The sequence below is a fragment of the Pseudophryne corroboree genome, chromosome 1 (genome assembly GCF_028390025.1).
Source record: "Pseudophryne corroboree isolate aPseCor3 chromosome 1, aPseCor3.hap2, whole genome shotgun sequence".
Taxonomy (NCBI): domain Eukaryota; kingdom Metazoa; phylum Chordata; class Amphibia; order Anura; family Myobatrachidae; genus Pseudophryne; species Pseudophryne corroboree.
The window spans coordinates 488963575-488983092 of record NC_086444.1 but is presented as its reverse complement, the minus strand read 5'-3'; the positions used below and the strand labels follow the sequence as shown (position 1 = coordinate 488983092).

Genomic DNA, 19518 nt, shown 5'->3' with positions numbered 1-19518 from the left:
AAACACGTGGCATTGAAAAGACCACGCCCAGATCTCCCGATGCCCACATCTGCATCTCCCCCTCACAGACGCATCTCTACTGTGTCGTCAAGGCCACCATCAGATTTACTAGCACCTTCCCCAACACGCGACCCAGAATCCCCTCATCTGGCTGGTGAGTCCATAAAATAACACATCTGAACACTTACAAACACAGTGTACTTCTGATAATTATGTCAACAAAACAAACACACAGTAATGCAGCGTCAGTATAATTTTGTTGGCAAATAAATCAAACATTAATGTAAAGGCCTGAACACCTCCTCACTAAAACTACCAAACTACATGAGTGCACACTTGTGGTATACAGTCATTTAATGCTTACTAAAGTACACAACACAATCTTCTGGGCAAGCTTCAGCACATGAGTATCATTGCTTATTGGGCTTTAATCTTATTATTAAAATTTTCCAAGATTTATATGTCGCCACAAGGGATCCGCAGCGCCCATAACACAGTACATAATAAAATCAGCAAACCTTGAAAAGCACAGTTATACTACAGGACAAAATAGGACAGGTTTATAAAAGCCGGTGTTAGGTGCCATCAAAGGGAGTATGGAGTTTAAGATAGTGTAAGTAAGAAAAGAAAAGGAACATGAGGAAAGAAGTCCCTGCTCCTGCGACCTTAAAAAATAAATAAAAAAACTCTGTTGGTCTACTATTCCATTCATGTTGTGTTTTCAGCCTCATCTTACTTCAACAGGATTTGTACATGATTGTTTTTTTGTCTATTCCTGATTGTCAAAGGTTTTAAAATCAAGCAAAACCACGAACCTAAAACAAAATAGGGTCTTCCGTTAAGCTAAATATTTGTTGTGGCTTTTGTTACAAACATATGTGTTTTTTTAACCAAAAAATAATCATAAATGCAATGCTATATGATAGAAGTATAACATACATGTTGCATATTAATACAATGTTGTATGATTATACCACACAAATGATGACAGCATGCCCACGGCCCAGCACACACTGCAAACTGATGCCACGTTTGTTCTGGATCTCCGCCCATTACAGACGCCACCTAGCATGGGACCTGTGGCCACGCCTCCACAATAAACAAGTCCGCAACCAATAATGAGCCCAAGTACACCACTGGCTCAAACTGAAAAGCAGACATTTTGGTCCAGCTGGGCAAACCACCAGAGGCTCAATTCAGAGTGTCTCCAAAGACAAAATCAGCTGCTGGCAAGTCTGCCACATTACATGCCACGCATAAGTAGAAATCTCAGCAGAGAACATTTGGAAACCAGACGTGTGGCGACTTGTCTGGAGCAAATGCGGGCAGAAAACAGCACCATGATGACCACTTTACAGCGAATTATGGATGACCAAATGAGGCTACACCAAAACTACCAGCATCTCCTTGAAAGGAACAATAGCCTTACAGAAAGCCTGGGTAGAATTATAGACAATAACACAGCCTCCAATAATCAATTAAATGCTTCTTTCAGTAACCTAAGCCACAACATAAGTATTTTACACTCCCAACAAATGAGCACTAGCTCAGGAACTACAACCCCAATAAATACCCCAGTGACCTCCCCAATAAGGAGGTCAAGCAGATCACGAGCTCATGTACCTGGCCCCGCCTCTGAAGCCTCCAAGACCACACGAAAAAACATAAAGGCAGCCTCTGCAGATGCGTAAGTGGGGTTAACAATGTCTGTTGACGTTTGCAATGTACACACTTTACACTTTAATAAACATATTTGTTGTTTAAACATAAAAATGTTGTGGATAATCGGTATTTCTTCCATTTCTGAGGGTGAGATGTTAATCATTGACTTATTGACCTTTTAAAGTATCACAATTATAGGTGTAATTTTTGGTGAGGGTGCAACACATGTAAACACGCTTTTTAAAAGCAGGTCTACTGTTTGGGCGTATTTTTTTACGAATTTATCTTTAACACGAACGTAATGGACCTTTCACGGGGAAAAATACAAATACGAATTCTTGGTAAATAAACGAGTTGTATAAAATAACAGTCGTATTTGACCGATGGTGTATTCATTCGTACTTTTTTTCTTTGACTTAAAAAAAAATACGAATGCCCTCATCACTGCCGAGATTTGTGTTTAGTAAATTCCCGAGATGACACTTTGAAGACAAAACACCATCTCGGTCAAAATCGGGACATTAGTAAAAATACCCCTTGGTATTTTTTGTCTGAATTTTTAGGTCATCTAACGCTGCAGAATCAGGGAAAGGAACATTAGGCTTTTTCTGTGTAAAGAAAAATGACTGCCGTGATGCCGCGTCCTCTAGAGGGAGCTTTAGCACATCCAGTATAGCCGTAATGAGGGGTTCAATACCCTGAGCAGAAGTGGAATCCCCACTAACGGGATCCAAGTCCTCCCCGTCATCCTCTCGCTCTTCATCTTGAGTTAGAGAGGGGGGTTGTGTAACATCTGCCCTGGCAGCTAGGTCTGCAACAGTCTGCTGTAGTAGCTGAATTTTTTGAGCTTTAGCAGTGAGTTGTGATGACCTATCAGACATCAGAGTTTTAAAGGCACCGAGCCAGGAAGGCTCTTGACCCTCCAATCCTCCCTCCCCCCAGCCCCCTCACTGAGTTGTGCATATTGGCTGCATTGTTCACAGGATACAGAATCAGATGTCGAGGGAGATAATCTGGTGACACACAGTGCATAATTTGTGTTTACCAATGTTCACAGCACACAGTCAAGAAATAAATTAGCAAGCCTGACCTTACTGTATGTGAGAGGGAGACAGAGAGAAAGAAACTAGAACACCCCAGCTACACAGCCCCAGTGAGGCTGTAAGCTGTTATATCACCGTGAAACACCTATGATTACTGTCCTTTATAGGACACAGATTGTGTACAATAGCGGCTCTTCCCCTTTGTATGAGTGTCTGGAGGGGCTGTGTGTGCATGCTGCTGTAGCTGTAAGCAGAGGAAGGCACCAAAATGCCGCTCTGCTCTGTGGTAGCTCCAGCCCTCCTAATGACGCCATAGCTACAGTGTTTTTTTATACTGGCAATGTCTCCCAAATAGCTTAAAAACATCACACAAGTGTTAGTTTAAGCCACCGCTAGTCCGTGTACACAGTGGGCTAGAGCGGGACCCCCCTTGGAGGGGCCCATATGCCTCCACTGCGTGTCAGCTACACTTTGAACCAGGGGACCCCCCTAGCGGGGACCCGTTTTGTTATCACCACTGTCGTCACCTTCAGGCTCTTGTTAGGGGGTGTGCAGCATGCTGCGATTGTAACCACCAAGGCACAGTGCACCGCTGTACAACCTCTCAGGACGGTGGTGCTGCAGCGGGGAAGCGGCTCTGACACCTCACAAGGCCGGTGACAGTCCCACCCCTAACTCCCAAAATGCAGGTATGCTGTTGCCCAAACAGCATACCAAAAATAATAAAGATTTAAAATAAACTGAAGAAAACTCCCTTGAGCTGCAGTGATGTGCATCCTCTCCTGCCTCTTCAACTGCCTGTGGGAGGGGGCATAGAGGGGAGGAGCCAGCAGACCCAGTTGAAGACAAAGTGCACCAGCTCCTTTGGACACATACTACGTCTCCCCAATATCCCTTATGGATGCTTGAGAAATTTCTTATCAGGGTTTAGCCATGATTCAGCCACCAAAACAAATAATTTGTAACAGATTTTCTCTTTACTCTCTTGGTTGTAAATAAATCATTAGAGGGAGTCTGATTGTCTACATCCCTAAAGCCCAAGAACTGATGAACAGGTTCTGGCCACGTCACCTATCCCCTGAACAAATACTCAATCTACTAACAATAAGGGATCCTCAAAATTAGGAGGATTCCTGATGTTCTGCCTCATCGAAGGATACCTCAAACGGAGAAAAATCTTACAAATAAATCTGTTACACTGTCGCTAATGTTAATTTTTCAGCCAAATCAAATACTCGTTCGAGAATATTTTCAAGAACTAAAGCAGTCCTCTTCATTGCCTTGGCTCAAGATGGCAATTTCTAGTACACAGTGGTTCTGGCCCCAGAAACCCAGGAGAAAAGACCTCTGCCTGTGTACCAACCTGGTCCATCTTAGCACAATCTGGGTATCTGCTATTAAATTATGTTGGCTGGATACAAAAATACAATGTTTCTCTCTCACAACTGACTATATGGATAGAGGCAAAGACCTAGGCAAGGAAGGTTCTTCCACAGAGTCTGACAGTACCTCCGCAACTAGTCATGGAGCACAAGCATCCTTGCTAATCGCATACAGGTCACCAGCTAGTAATTTAGCTTGACAACAAGTACAAAAATGATGCAAACTAGATTTTTCTCCTCCTGAGACAATTCTAGAAAAGCAGTATTATACTAATTACACAGCAAACATAAATAGAAAAATTCTCAAGTTTTATTATTTGTATTTATCCCATGCTTTCAGCCATGTGAAGCCCCTGAGAGAAGTGGAAAGAGATTCACAGCAGTCATCACTCACGCTTCTTTAAAGGTTGCACTTTACAATCTGCTGCATCTCCTTAGGGGTTCACTACGATATGCCGGCGGTCGGGCTCCCGGTGACCAGCATACCGGCGCCGGGAGCCCGACCGCCGGCTTACCGACAGTGTGGCGAGCGCAAATGAGCCCCTTGCGGGCGCGCCACACTATTTTATTCTCCCTCCAGGGGGGTCGTGGACCCCCACGAGGGAGAATGTGTCGGTATGCCGGCTGTCAGGATCCCATCAGTCGGCATACAGAAGACCACCCCTCCTTAGAGCTTAACCTGTTTAGTTAAGGATAGGCCCTGGACAGCACTCTGGCTCTTTCAGTAGGGTGAGAACCGCTAACATTACCATATATGCAGCAACCACTCCTTTCACTAGGCAGTGTCGACTGATCCGGATGTGCTTCCTGCTGCCATCCAATATCATCTGTAATGGCCAGAAGATACCAAATGCCACAGGTACTGTTCTCTGCATCTGTCCCTACAGTAGCTTCCTGCTATTGGCACACCTCCTTGTCCTGAATGTGGCCTCTGATACTGGACCCCACATGGCTCGACGGACCCTAGCTGCCCCTGAAACCCCCCACCCCCTTTATTGTGAACTGCAGGAACCCACCCCCTTAAATCCATTTCTGGGCCAGGTACACAGCAGCCCTGAGTGGCACTTGTAGGTAAGGATAGGAAGAGAAAAATTTGGTGCAGGTTAAGGGGGGAAGAAAAAAAAAAAAAAAACTTACCTAACCTACAAATGCATCCTAATACTGTACGTGTAGCCTCAAAATGCAATGCAGCATAAGATGCCTGGCATGAGTGAAGCACCAGGTACCGATGCAAGTCTGCTTACGTCTTAGTCGCATTGCAACCAAGATGCATGTGGACCCTGTGCTGATTAATTTGATATAGGACACTTGTATATTATGTGGGACTGAATCGGTTTTCAGAACAGAAGTTGTATTGGGGGAAAAAAAAAATTGTGGCACTTTGTATACAGATTCAGACTTGGTCCCACACAGATGTGTGTCACATCACATTTTTTCAGCACAATCTCCTCATGTCCTAGTTGCATTGCATGTGGACCAATATGTAATTTTAGCAAGAGAGAACAAACAAAGATGGCAGGCAGGTGCTGGAAGATTCTAATGCATCCAGCATGCCTAGAGTGGCTGTTTGTCATGACTGCAGCAAAAATGTATAAGAACATATCTGTAGGCACTAATTCAGTCAGACACAAGCGCCGAATGTTTTACTTATGCATGTGTCCCAACAAGTGACTATCAGCGGATGCAGGTCAGAATGGCATGGACTTGATAGGCGTTCCTGGGTGATGATAAAGGGGTGTGGTTCAAAGCATCAGGCATGTCAGGGGTGTGCCTGTGTCAGTCTGATTTAGGAGATGCAGTTCCCCTGATGGTGGCAGCCAAATTCTGATACATGTCCAGAACCAGGCCTAACCAAACTGTGGCTCTCCAGTTGTTGTGAAACTACACATGCCGGCATGCCCTGCCATCGTTTTTAGCATTCCCTAATATGAAAAAATGTGACAAGGCACGCTGGTACTTAATTTTACAACAGCTTGAGAACCACAGGTTGGCCAGGCCTGTTCTGAGAAATCTGATTGTGCTGTCAATATTCACTTGATGGTGTGCACCACAGGTTGTCAGAACTGCGGCTGTTGGGTGTCTCAACAGACAAGCTATCAGCCGCAGCATTAGCACAATTTTCACAATTTGTCACAAAACTCGCAGCTGCTTGTGCTCTTTGCCCAACTCTGATTCACCCCCCAAGTGCTGACCCGCACCATGAGCACTTCATTTTACACTGAGGAAGGTGTCCGGCTAAAGGAACTTTTATACCTCACTACACTACATGGACACAGTGTCCCCCAGATGAAATGCTACTTGTCTTTCACTAGATTTCCCATGAGGTCATTATGAGATCAAGACACTAGGGATGATAGTATTTAATCTCTCCCATAAATTTAGCATCTGTAACCACTTATCTGGCACTGTTGTTACTGTCACAATCAGATAGGCTTTTGCCTACACTGTTGCATCCCTAGTAACCGTGCCCTCCACATCCATTCCCCCATATTGGCAACGACATACATACAGAGTGACACATGGGAATGTTTACCAACACAGTGTGGACCTATGGACACTGGTGGATGGGGGAGCTCTGCTAGGGGGGTAATGAAACTGAAGACCTATTGCTGCTCTGGGATCTAGCGACACATTTTCAAGCATACTCAAACGGTACTGTGGGGAAGGGATCATAGTACCCAGATAGTAATTGTAGTACTATAAGTTCTACTTGTGATATTACAAATACCTTTTTAAGAGCTTTTGGCAACTTTGCATCCATTAACATAATAAGTCTTGTATAACAAGCAGGTTCAGTATAGAAAGCAATTCAGATACCTTTTAGAACTACTCTGCCAGTTATTTATTAAAAGCTTTGCTGACTTTAAGTAGCTAATTGCTGTTTAAAACAAGAAGGTGAGTTTACATAGTAAAGACTAAATATTCATGAGTGACACTTATCATTGGTGTGGGGTGGAAGATATACACTGTCTAGATGGGAGGCAGTCAATTGGCCGCCTGTTGGGATCCTTGCGGCCAGGATACAGATGCCGGAATAATGACACCAGCTGAAATACCGGCAGCCGGAGTTCTGACCGCCGGCTGGTTACCCCTCTCTAGGGTGGTGGTCCACGCCACCAACCAGAGGGGAATAGAAGTTCGGGCCCGAAGTATGTTGAGCGCAGCGAGCTCGCAAGGAGACACGCTCCTGATCTCGCACTGATCCCATCTAGGATTGTCACTAGGTCGACATGTATTAGGTTGACAGGGTCAAAAGATTGACAGGTGAAAGGAAGATAGTGGGTAATGTCGACATGACAAAGATCGATACAAGTTTTGCTTTTAGATTTTGGTAGTCATTTTGTATGTTTCATTGTATGGGACAATCACTGAAAACTTGTACCCTTGCGGGCTTGCTCTGCTCACCACATTTCATGAAAAGTTATTATTCCCAATTGTAGTCCACGTTAATAGTAAATCAAGCAGAAGTTGTAAAAACATGAAAACTCCCTAAAAAAGTTGACCATTCTCATGTTGACCTATTGTACCTGTTGACCTTAAGCACTGTCTACCTATTACCTGTCGACCTATACCTTGGAACCCTTTATCATTAACGCTTCCTTTATCTCACAAGCATATATGAATTTACCAGAACAATGCATGGTCGTTTAACTTTTAAATAAAAATTTAAAAAAGTAAAAAATTGTTTAATGTTAAAATACTGTATAAAGGTTTATTTGGATGTGGTAATGACGTTAGTACTTCATTAACCGAAAAAAACCCTACAGATTTTTTGCTTTAAAAGCCATTGATGATGGCATGCGTGTCTCAACTCAATGGAAGAACCTTACAATCACCACTTACTGAAGATCTTACTTTCAATAAATAAATCTGTTGTGTGACTGTACCCTAGGAAAAAATGCAGTCTCACAAAACTAGCTGAAATTAAAGAACCCCTCCCCCCACAATATTATTATAGAAGCTTAGGTTCCAAGATTTGTATGTGGACATCTATACACGCATCTAAACTGAGCATCATAGTTTAATATGTATCTACTCGATACCAACATTAAACTAAACTAGAGTAACAGAAGGCTTACGCTGCATACTAGAATTGATATAAAACTAACACAATGGAAAGTCTTATATTACGGATTAATGAGCAGACTATACAAATTCAAACACAACAGGATTCCATGCACTGTACAACCTAACAGGTATTCAATTTAGATGCCAATAAATGAAGACACCGATCTAAATAGACATCAAATCTGAAAATAATATGAATAGGTACATATGAAATAATCTTAAACACATTTAATTGTATATACACAAGGAGATATTGTTCAAGTTCAGGATAAGCAAAAATTCTCAGGTTTCAGTGAGAAAGTATCCTGAAAATATTGGATTCAACAAGGAAGACCCTACTGCAAGTAAACTTGATCACGTTATAAGAACAGATTTAGACAGCAGAACACTGCTTTAAGAGACAGGGGCATAAGTCAATATGCAGCATACTAAGTAGATATGAAAATCAATGAATAGGCTATTTAAAAACACACACAATTAGACTAAACCTATTACAGTGTAGTAAAAGTAGATGAGCTTTCTACAATCTCGGAAACTAGTTAATTACAAATTCTATATATACACCATATCATCATTTTACATATTGACACAATTACAAAAAAAAAAAAAAAAAAAAAGTTGTTGGTACTAAAGCCTTTACTGTAGGAAACCAAATATATTTACATTTTATACAAATACTTGACCTTCAACAAAAATAAAAAATTGACAACTTTTCTCTACGAAGTACAGGAGTTTGTATTTCAAGAAACTGGTAAATTACCCATGTTCAGAACATTTGTCATCTCTGTATGAGTCATTAAAAAGAGGTCAAAATTAGATTAAAAAATAATAATAATAATAATAAAAAACCCAAAACATTCTTCAGCAGACACATTAAGACATTTGATGTCCATTCTTGACTTCAGTTTGTTCCAGGCAGTTATATCCATATGTACCATATGTATAGGAGGTTCAGAAAGTCAGTTTGCAACTCTTTATACACAGGTAAAATGTTTAATATCCGTGATAAAAAAAAAAAGAACATCCTTTATTCTTAGAACAGTCTTCCTACTCCTACAGAAGCAAGCAGATTTTGGCCCAGATAATCTTTGTAAAAAGTAATAATATCCCAGTCATTTTCAGTAAATCACTTCATAGACTGTAGCCTTCTTGTCCCCTGATCCAGTAACTATGTATTTATCATCCACAGAGATGTCACAGCTCAGCACTGATGAGGATTCTTTGGACTGTAGGAAAAAGGACAAGGTAGATGAATTTAGAACTCAAACACTAAAAAAAATAGCTTTTTAGTTAGTAACACTATTCTATACACTTACCTGGAATATACTGGCTCCATATGGCGTTCTCCACGCATTAAGAAGATTATCTTTCCCTGTACTTACAAACCATTTACCTGTCATAGCAAAAAGAGATTAGTCAAATGCTACACATTAAAACATACAATTTTGACACTAATGTCAGATATTTATTAAATATTAAATAATTTCTGTAATCAGCAGCTATGAAGGCATCTATGTAGAGGTTTACTTCAACTAGCCACACAGCAGCCACAGGATAAGTCAGACGAGGTACAAAACTACATTATTTCAGTGACTCGTAAAAAAAAGGTAATTTGTAGCTCATACAGCCATCACATATGAGATAAGCTTATAGTGTAAATGTAAAGTTAGACCAGATATCATGGTGGTATCCTATAGAGCATTTGTGAATAGGAAATACAGCCATGGGCACCAAGTTTGCCCAAAATATGCTAATCTATTTATGGCACACGGGGAACACAGATTTGGAACAACAGTTTAGGGCCAGAATTTGGTGGCAAGGCACGGATATATAGACAACATTTTGTTATCCTGGAGGGGCTCGAAGGAGGAACTAGAGACATTCTGTGGAAGCCTGAACAACAATGCCAACATTCCACAAAACTTCAATACAAGTCCGGAAGTAGCACATTTTTTGGGATCTGTGTATCTATGTGGAGGGAAACTAACCAGAAACAAAATATAGTAAACCCAAGGATGCCATTAATTATTTTATCACCATAACAAGTGAACATGATAATTGGATGAACAGTGTCCAAAAAAGCCAATTTTAGAGGTTAGAGACATAGTCCCAGATAATCTAAACTGGTGCAAACACTGGGAGAACATACAAAATATTTTATCGCACACCTGACCCCGAGCGCTGTGAGGCAGCAATGGTAGCCATTATGTGGAACCAGGTGAAGCGGATAATATGCTCAGACCCTAACCAAAACTTACCTTGAAATGACAATAGCAAAATCAAAATGTCTAAGGTTATTTGTTCTGTAAAATTGATGAACAAGATGACTGGATATATTTATAGTTATACATAATCTACCTGTAATTACAGTAACAAAAGCTAGAATACTATAGCACATGAGCCTTCCAATGCTCTTACTTACCACAGTAGGCAAACTTCAGAGACAGCACACAGCTCTCATGCAGATGCAGCTGATATTTATCTGGTTTATTTACATGTAGAACTTCCACATTACTGCTCTCCATTCCTACTGCAAGCCATTCACCAGTTGGGCAGTATCCAAGAGAGAAGATCTAGACACACAAAAATGAAATAGAAAACATACTTAAAACACAGAAAATAAAATCTTCACATAAAAATGACTTGCAACAAATTTTAGTCTAAGGCAACACTAAGTGCATACGTTTTAGTCTAAGGCAGTGGTTCCCAAACTCAGTCCTCAAGTACCCCCAACATTTCATGTTTTCCAGGTCTCCTTACAGGATTCCAAGTGAAATAATTTGCTCCACTTGTGGGTCTTTTAAAATGTGCCAGTGAGTAATGAATACACCTGTTCAACTGCTGAGTGACCTGGAAAACATGAACTGTTGGGAATACTTGAAGACCGAGGTTGGGAACCACTGGTCTAAGGCAACAGTAAGTGCATAGGTTTTAGTCTAAGGCAACAGTAAGTGCATAGGTTTTAGTCTAAGGCAACAGTAAGTGCATAGGTTTTAGTCTAAGGCACAGGTTCTCAAACTCGGTCCTCAGGACCCCACACAGTGCATGTTTTGCAGGTCTCCTCATAGAATCCCAAGTGAAATAATTAGCACCACCTGTTAACCTTTTAAAATGTGTCTGTAAGTAATAAATACACCTGTGCTCCTGCTGGGTTACTTGCAAAACATGCACTGTGTGGGGTCCTGAGGACCGAGTTTGAGTACCTGTGGTCTAAGGCAACAGTAAGTGCATAGGTTTTAGTCTAAGGCAACACTACTCAATGCTTTGCTACTGGTCACATGTGAGACTACAGAGTACGGTCCCCAAAAATGTGCCTGACCTAATGAACTTCTGGAACAGTAGACCACCAATTGTTATGGCTATTTGGTAACCTCTCAACATACAGACAACAGGAGCTGCTGTAAGCTGCAAGATATTAACACAAGCAATCCGTTTCATACTGAACCAGCTAAAAAATGCTGCGCACAAGCAGCGTGCAATTGACCAGTGACTGTTAGGTTTAAGTGGTTAAGTTCTAGTAAGTTCTTAGTGCCATCTCTCTCACCTTAAATACACACTAAACAATATCTTTAGACTCTGCTTTAGAGTCAATGTAAATGAAAGCACCATAAATTAGTAAGGGAAAAAAAATGTCCTTCTCAAAACCCATCATAGACAAAATTGTGTAAACCTATTAAAGAATTTCATGCCTTGGTGAAGATGCTGCGTTAAGTAACATGTGAAGGATATATAAAAAAAAAAAAAAAAAAAAACAGAAGAACATGATTCTGCAATGCAAGTACATAAAATTTGAATAAAAGTGTGGATTATTTAAGTAGAGAAAGCATAAATGAGATCACTGAAGCAAATGTGATAAGTGATCATGAAAATCAAGATAAGAGGCAAGAAAATAGTTACCTGTGACGTAAAGTCATGTTGTTGGAGCTGTCGCCCTTCACGCAGGTCCCAAGATCGCACTGTGTTGTCCAAACCTCCTGTCCAGAGCTTGGTACCATCATTGGATATATCAATACAGCTGGCTCCATCTGTGTGGCCCTGGAATTGCCTGATAAGACAAACAAAATTGAATAATGATTTCCTGCCAGTAAGTTAGGTAAACATCACTGATGTTAGCTTTGGACTTTTCCATGCATGTGATGTCTTTTGTAAATGTAACAAACAGATTTACAGATTTAACTTTGTCATTATTCAGCAAAAAAAAAAAAAAAAAAAATAAGCCAACATCAAGCCATGTGTGAAAAAGTATACCAATTGCTTTAGTAGTTTGTGGAGCAACCTTTATCAAGAATAAAAGTAATAATTTTCTGTTTATGTTTCAGCCTTTTTACAACATATTTAAGGAATTCTGTCTCAATTAAATCACTATTTTAGTTCATTAATGGATGTGTAGTTCAACCAACAGCTGGAGTGCCAAAGATCCCCCATCACTATACTAGAGGATCTGGACTGGATTGGAGAATTTATTTTTAATAAAACCCTGTTCTTTTATCAGTCACTGTCATATTTGCTGGTATGCCAGTTATATCCAAGTATTAGTAGTTTGACAGATAGCCTAATGTAGAGGAAACATGTGAGTCTAGTATAAAGGGGAATAAGCTCAATGATCAAATTCAGACTTGAAAAGTGAACAGCAACTACTTCCAAGATCATTACAGATGTTCTCTCCTTTGTAAGGTATTAATACAAGCCTAACAAATCCTGCCTTAATGATCAACCGTTTTGCTAGAGAAAGGTACAAAAAGAGAAAGAGGTGCAAAACAAAGCCATTTATAAAGCTGTGAGAATTCACTGAACCTCACTACTATAATCTCCAAAATAAGAACACTCCGGGAGATTCAGTACTGTTGTAAGAGTGTAAGGGCTGCCAGAATTTCCAAGGGTACAGTGTAAAATCATCCATGAAGTTTCAAAGAATTCTATAAAATAATAAATAAAACATCCAAATGCACTGCAGGCTTCTCATGCTTCTGTGAATGTGTTTAGGACTCCACAGTCAGAAGTAGACAACTATGGTCAAATATGGGAGAGTAGATAGGCAGAAACCAATGCTAACCAAAAACCTCAATCTCTTTCATTTGCCAAGAAACACTCAGATTATCCACGAGCCTCACTGGAGAATGTTCTATGGACAGATGTGTCAAAAAGCACAGCTTTTTAGATTACAGGGATCCCAGTACGATCATATCAACGGTCATGCATGGTGGCAGCAGTGTGATGGTGTAAAGATTCTTCAGTACCTCAGGACAACTTGCCATGATTTCAGGAACCCTGAACTCTGCTCCAGAAAACAGATGTTGTACCAAGACCTCAAACTAGCAGTTCATGCTTGAAAAGCAACCAATCTTTCCCACTGAAAGCTGTGAGGAAGAGTAGGATAAAATCTTTCCCACACGGATAGGAAAGACGGATATTATAATGGGTGTAGTATGTCTGAACGGCGGTCTCCTGACCGCCGGTCAGCTTACCGACGCCGGGATCCCGGCAGCATACCGATGCCGGGATCCCGGCGGGGAGGGGCGAGTGCAGCAAGCCCCTTGCGGGCTCGGTGGCGACCTGCGGTCGCCACGGGTTCTATTCCCACTCTATGGGTGTCGTGGACACCCACGAGTGGAAATAGTCCCTGTTGGTCTGCATGCCGACCATCGGGATACTGAGCCGGCGGGATGGTGGAGGAGGTCATGTGACTGTCGGTCAGCAGACCGCCGGTCACATGAATACCACCCATTATAATACAGAAGTCCTTCAGTTGACTGCAACTAAACACCAACTAGTTATTAAGTCTAATGCATAAATAACTGATCAGCATGCCAGTTGTGTTCTCTAAATTTGATCAGTAAATAAAACAAAACCTATGTAGTTAACTACATTTTTCCTAATATGAGCTTGCACTTAAATAACAGAACATCAGGTGTGAAATACTGTATACAATAATACCGAAAGTGTTTAAATCTTTATCCCAGCTGGCCATAGAATGATTGATCTAAACCTATTTCCAGAGACAGAAGCAAATTATTAATACCCTCTTTAACAAATGCAGCAAAAACCCTGTGTTTTTGCACGTGATCAACCAACCCGGATTTTTCGTATGTGTGAAAGAAACTACCCGAGATGAGTCCCAGGTCCCCGACCCTGCTCTTTACCAGGGTCAGGTCGAGATCCGGAAATTTGCCGGCTTGACAGACCCAGCAATTCCATGCATTTGTGAAAGTGGTATAAAACAGCCACACTTGTAAGATGGAAGCTATGAAGCACCGAATATTAAAGTAAGGGAGCAAGAACTAAAAGTAACTTCCAAACATCAATCTCCATAGCAAATGAAATAATGCTAAACATGCAATCATTGAACTATTCACATAAAAACATACTAAACCATGGGTACATTTTTTCACTCTGCGATAAAAGCTTTATATATAAAAGTTTGTAAAAACTAAAATTAAAAAAAAAAAAACCAAAAAAACACCAAAACGGTAAATGCATTTAGCAGAATCCTAGCACTCTGAAGGAATAAAACAATCAGAGGAGGTTATGCCAAGAAGACACTGACTGCGCTTATTTAAAATTACATCTGAAGATTGAGAGAAAAATTATCAGAGTCCCAAATCTGTCATGTGCCTGCCAAACAGCCTGTAAAGCCTCATGGATTTATTCCAGACAGAATAGTTTGCTGGCCTTCTATACAAGCAGGGTTGCCAACCTAATAGGATTCAAAATATGTGTGCTACATACAACCTAGCTCTAAGAGCAATTAAATAAAAATCTATGCTAAGCCTTATTTAACCCTTTTGGCACTCACTGCTGGTATTAAGATATTCCAACTGCCAGGGTCATGGAACATAAAATACAAAAGGTCAGTTCCCAAAGAACTATGCGCCAGCATTCCTCTGCTATAGAATATTACCCTCAATCAAATCCAGATATACAAGTCATTATTAAGATAAACGTGGTTCTTGTGTTAAAGGTACGAATATTAAATTCTTCGCTCAGACATGGAAACTTTGCACAGAACTGCAAAAAAAATCCATAGCAGGAAAAAGAAAAAAAACTTTCAAAACAGTGCTGAATCATGTAGGACACTAAGGGGGTATTCAATTCCTGTCGGAATTTCAGACAGGTCGAAAAAATTGCACATTTCGCCGTTTTTTAGGGCAAATTTTGATTCGCCTTATTCAGTATAAGTGCTGTTTTTTCGACTTGTCAGAAATTCAGACATGTCGAAAAACAGGTGGATCGGCGAATTCGTCGATACACCGTTTTAGCGAAGTTGCAGGCATCTGACAGTTTTTTTTTTTGTCCCATTTTCGCCCATGCCAATTCGAGTTTAAAAAAAGTGTCGGATTGGCATGTCAAAAACAAGACAAAAGTAGGTGAAAATGCCCACACATTGAATAAGGAACTGTCTGAGAGGATCTGACAGTAATTGAATATGCACCCAAACAGTATACAGTCATTGCTGATCTGGTCAATGGCTAAAAGCGCTCTGAGGAAAAGCTCCACAGGGCAATTACCCCCAAAAACCTAGTAGTTAGGCCCAATATATTCAAACGCCTATTTAAAAAGCAGTCTGAAGGAAAATGTATATCCTTGGCATAAAGGAGAACTATTCATGGCTACAGCATCATCAAAATGTGGTGACAGAAAATTTGAAAGGTAGTGATTGTAACGGTTTGAAGCACCAGAGGCCCAACAATGCTGGGTGGATCATTAAGGCTAAAATGTAAGAGGTTATATGGGGGGGGGGGGATAAATAAAAAAAAAAAAAAAAACATAAAAAGAGCAAAGAACTTCAGAATGAAATGTGTGAGAGTTTTCCTGTGCTCACCAGACTACCTAGAAGTAAACATACTGAAACACAGTACAACCATCCAGAGACTAGTAGAGGAAAGAACATGTAGATGTGCAGCAATTACACAAAGTTCAAATATTTTCATGGAAACTCACAAGGTTATACAACATTCCCTTTCATATTAGACCAGCTTGTACTTTAGAGTAAGTGGCTTTGTGTCGTTAGGTAATTATTAGTTCCATTTTACGTGAACACAAAACATCTCAAATAAGGAACTTACAATATGAGATCATACATTTGCTTTGGTTTACCTTACAAGAGTCTGATTGTGCAAGTCCCACACTGCAATGTTGCCATCACTACAGCAGGAGAAGCAGACCTTGGAATCAGGGCTTATAGCCAGAGCATAGCAGGCAGGAGCAGATGATGTCAGCTCGGCTTTTATACGTGGAGTAGGAGCTGCCAGGTCCCATATGGATAACGTGCTGGCTTCCCCCCCAACAATCAAGGTGCAGCCATCAGGGAGTAATTTGCATGATCGGATATAGTTATCTCTGTTCTATAAAAAGAAGGGAGGGGTGCAGAGAAAGAATAGTGATGAAATCACTTACAAATATTTCTTCCTTCTAGCCGGCACAAAATATTGTACAGCAATACACTGCTTTGAGTTTGGGTCTCATTTTTTAATAAAAAGATACAGCAAACTGACTGAACGTTCGTTTAAACACAAAACGTTGTGGCACTGCAAACCCTTGCCCCACCTTCCTAATAATATAGCAAAAAAAACAAACATTCATGATGCATCATCAGCACTATGCCAGAGGTTTGGCTTGTACTGAGAATAGGAGCTATACAATTCATTGTGCTAGTTTATAATTGACATGATCATATGTAAAAAGGGAGACAAATTACTTTCTGTTTAAACAAATAGCGAGTATGGAACTTTAATATTTACACATTAATTTGTTATTCTGTTAAAACTATACTATAATACTTAAGTGTAGTGCTCGTTGCTTTCATATGTAAAACTAACATTTGCGGCTATGGTAAAGGAAGGAGATCAGATAGCTTAAATACATTCTAAAAGTGTACACAACCAGTGACTGAACTTGCATAAATAAAAACTTCCATATTTTGTATTTGTTAAATATAAAAACCCTCAAATGCACTAGCAAAAAAGAATCTACAGGCCTACCCAGTTTGCGTTGCTTGTATACATTTATTTTTCCCTGTTTAGGTGCGTTTGACACCTCTATTGTTACATTCGGAGAGAAGAAGCGTTAAAAAAAAAAAAAAAAAAAAAAAGTTTATGTGTCACCTGCAAAGGGGTGGCAGGGGAAGACGACATTATTATAGGTGGCTGAACCAATACCTAATGAATATTAGTCAGGCACTACCTCAATGTCATCACATCAGCAGCAAACTGGCTGCATCTTATTGTAGCTCACAAAATGGATATGTTGGTATAGGTGACATGTATTCATTCTAGTGATGAGCGGGTTCAATTTTACTCGGTTCTCAAAACGGCATCTTATTGGCTCACGGATGTCACGTGTTTTGGATAGCCAATAAGATGCCGTTTTGAGAACCGAGTAAAACCGAACCCGCTCATCACTAATTCATTCACACATAAGAAACACAAAGCCTCTAAACAAATACATCTGCAATGTTTGCAGAAAAAGAGCACAGTACTTTTTATGGGCCTCAGTTTCCTTTGGATTTAAGTTGAATTTAACAAGAAAAAAAAAATATGCTCTGCTATTATTAAAACTATAAAAGGGTATTTACACAGGTACATTCCATGAAATTAATGACAAAAGCCGACTGTGTATGACTGTAGAAGCCTGGGTAAACAAACATCGTAGCAACGCCAAGTCCTAAGATTATTTTTCATAACCGTCATCTAACAATTTTCAACCACCTACTTGGCAAACAAGAAGAGTAAACACACACTGGAGATCACCAGGACTATAAGTGCACTGAAACAGAATCCTTTTTACTACACAAGAACACAATAAAGCAGTACTCAGGTGCAGCTTCACGCAAGGCAAATGACCATAAGCAGCCTGCATATAATACCCAAGCTGGCCTGTACAATGATAAATACACTAAGCACACAACGCTTATAAAGAAATGCATCCGCAATACCTCCCTTAAGGCTATGCCATTGATAATTTACAGAAACCGACCACACAAAAAAAAAAAAAAAAAAAAAAAAAAAAAAAAACACCCCACTTCAAATAAGTAGGAAAAAAAATAAAAATGAAATGTTAAGCTGAAGATTCCAGTATCCAGGATTTTATAGCACAAGCTGAGGACTAGAAAGGAAAAATGACCGTAGAACACAACTTCCTGTTCTCTTACCAGGCAGTCCAGCTGGGAAACGGGGCTTTTGTTGCCAGGTTGGCTAATGTCCCAGACTTTGACACATCCCTTCCCACCGGTGTACACATGTCTTGTGGGGTTGCTGATGGTAACTGCACAAACCACTTCTCCGTGATTTAGAGTGTTTATCTGCCGTGCGTGCCGAGGGATTCCTGGGCCAATCAGTGCGTCAGGAGGGAAAGGTACAGGCTGCATCTGGCCGTCTGCAGTAACATGAAAGGAATAAGCCCTGGAAGACACAAAGAAATAGTCATACGTTTAATGCCTAATTTCTAGCAGAAGTAGCTCATTAATTGCAAAATTTACTATTGCTAAAAAAACAAACAAAAAAAAAAAAAAACGGCAGAACGTCTTACTACGTTTCACATTGCAAAGAGACACTTAACATTGATTCAGTTTCAATACGGTTTGGCCTGACACGTGGAAAACAATTAGAAACCTATAAATATAGGAGTATTTTCCCTCCTGACATACATCCCCTCTAACTGCTAAACAATCTAAGTCAGAACATCTGCGCTTCCACTTATTGTAAGAAATACTTCAACTTGTGACACCGCAAGCACTTTACTTACAGCAGGACATTCAGAGGATGCCCCCTCTCTACAGAGTAAGTGTTTATACCGATTATACTTCATGAATCAGCAGTGTCAAAACAATATTTCCAGCTGGTGTGATGTATGGTAAGATTTACTTTTTAAATGTTATTTGTGAGCATCAAAAACCCATCACAAACCAAATGGTATGTTTGTAGTAAAGACTTCCTGTATATTTAAACATGATTTGTTAAGCATATAAAAGTACTTCCATTTATGAGTAAACAGAGAAAGGTCGGCTACGCATCACACTGACCGGCAATCGGGCCGATGGTCAGGGCAATGTCAGTTAGCCCCAGACAATGCCATATTGTCAGTACACACCATTAAATCTTCATGAAAGATAGAACGATCACTTTGTCCTTCATTAATATGCACTGCGCTGCATTCGGTTGCAGCACAGCCAACCGGAAGATGTGACATGTGACCCGTGGGAGCGTGCAATCAAGTGTTCACATTGGACAATATGCACAATTTGACGTTCCAATAAGGCAAATTGTGCCGATAATGGCCTGATGTAAACATACCCTCAATATCATTGAAATGATGGTTGGGTACTGCTATTTAATTTGGACTTTAACCCTACATTTATTCAGTAATCA

General features: G+C 40.3%; 1 protein-coding gene across 9 annotated transcripts in view; it reads right to left on the bottom strand.

The window, feature by feature from the left end:
• Window positions 1–8024: 8024 nt before the first annotated feature.
• Window positions 8025–19518, bottom strand: part of LOC134895135 (transducin-like enhancer protein 1) — a 63220-nt gene continuing 51726 nt past the window's right edge. For 2 of the 9 annotated variants that reach the window (XM_063913815.1, XM_063913816.1), the window contains exons 15-20: window positions 18303–18552; window positions 16250–16497; window positions 12053–12200; window positions 10578–10728; window positions 9472–9548; window positions 8361–9381 (exon numbers count right to left, since the gene is read on the bottom strand). In XM_063913815.1, coding sequence (XP_063769885.1) covers window positions 9274–9381; window positions 9472–9548; window positions 10578–10728; window positions 12053–12200; window positions 16250–16497; window positions 18303–18552 — 982 coding nt within the window. In that variant the 3' untranslated portion in view covers window positions 8361–9273. Of the gene's footprint in view, window positions 9382–9471; window positions 9549–10577; window positions 10729–12052; window positions 12201–16249; window positions 16498–18302; window positions 18553–19518 lie in introns of all 9 variants that reach the window. The other 7 variants (XM_063913818.1, XM_063913819.1, XM_063913813.1 and 4 more) reach the window with 6 other exon arrangements.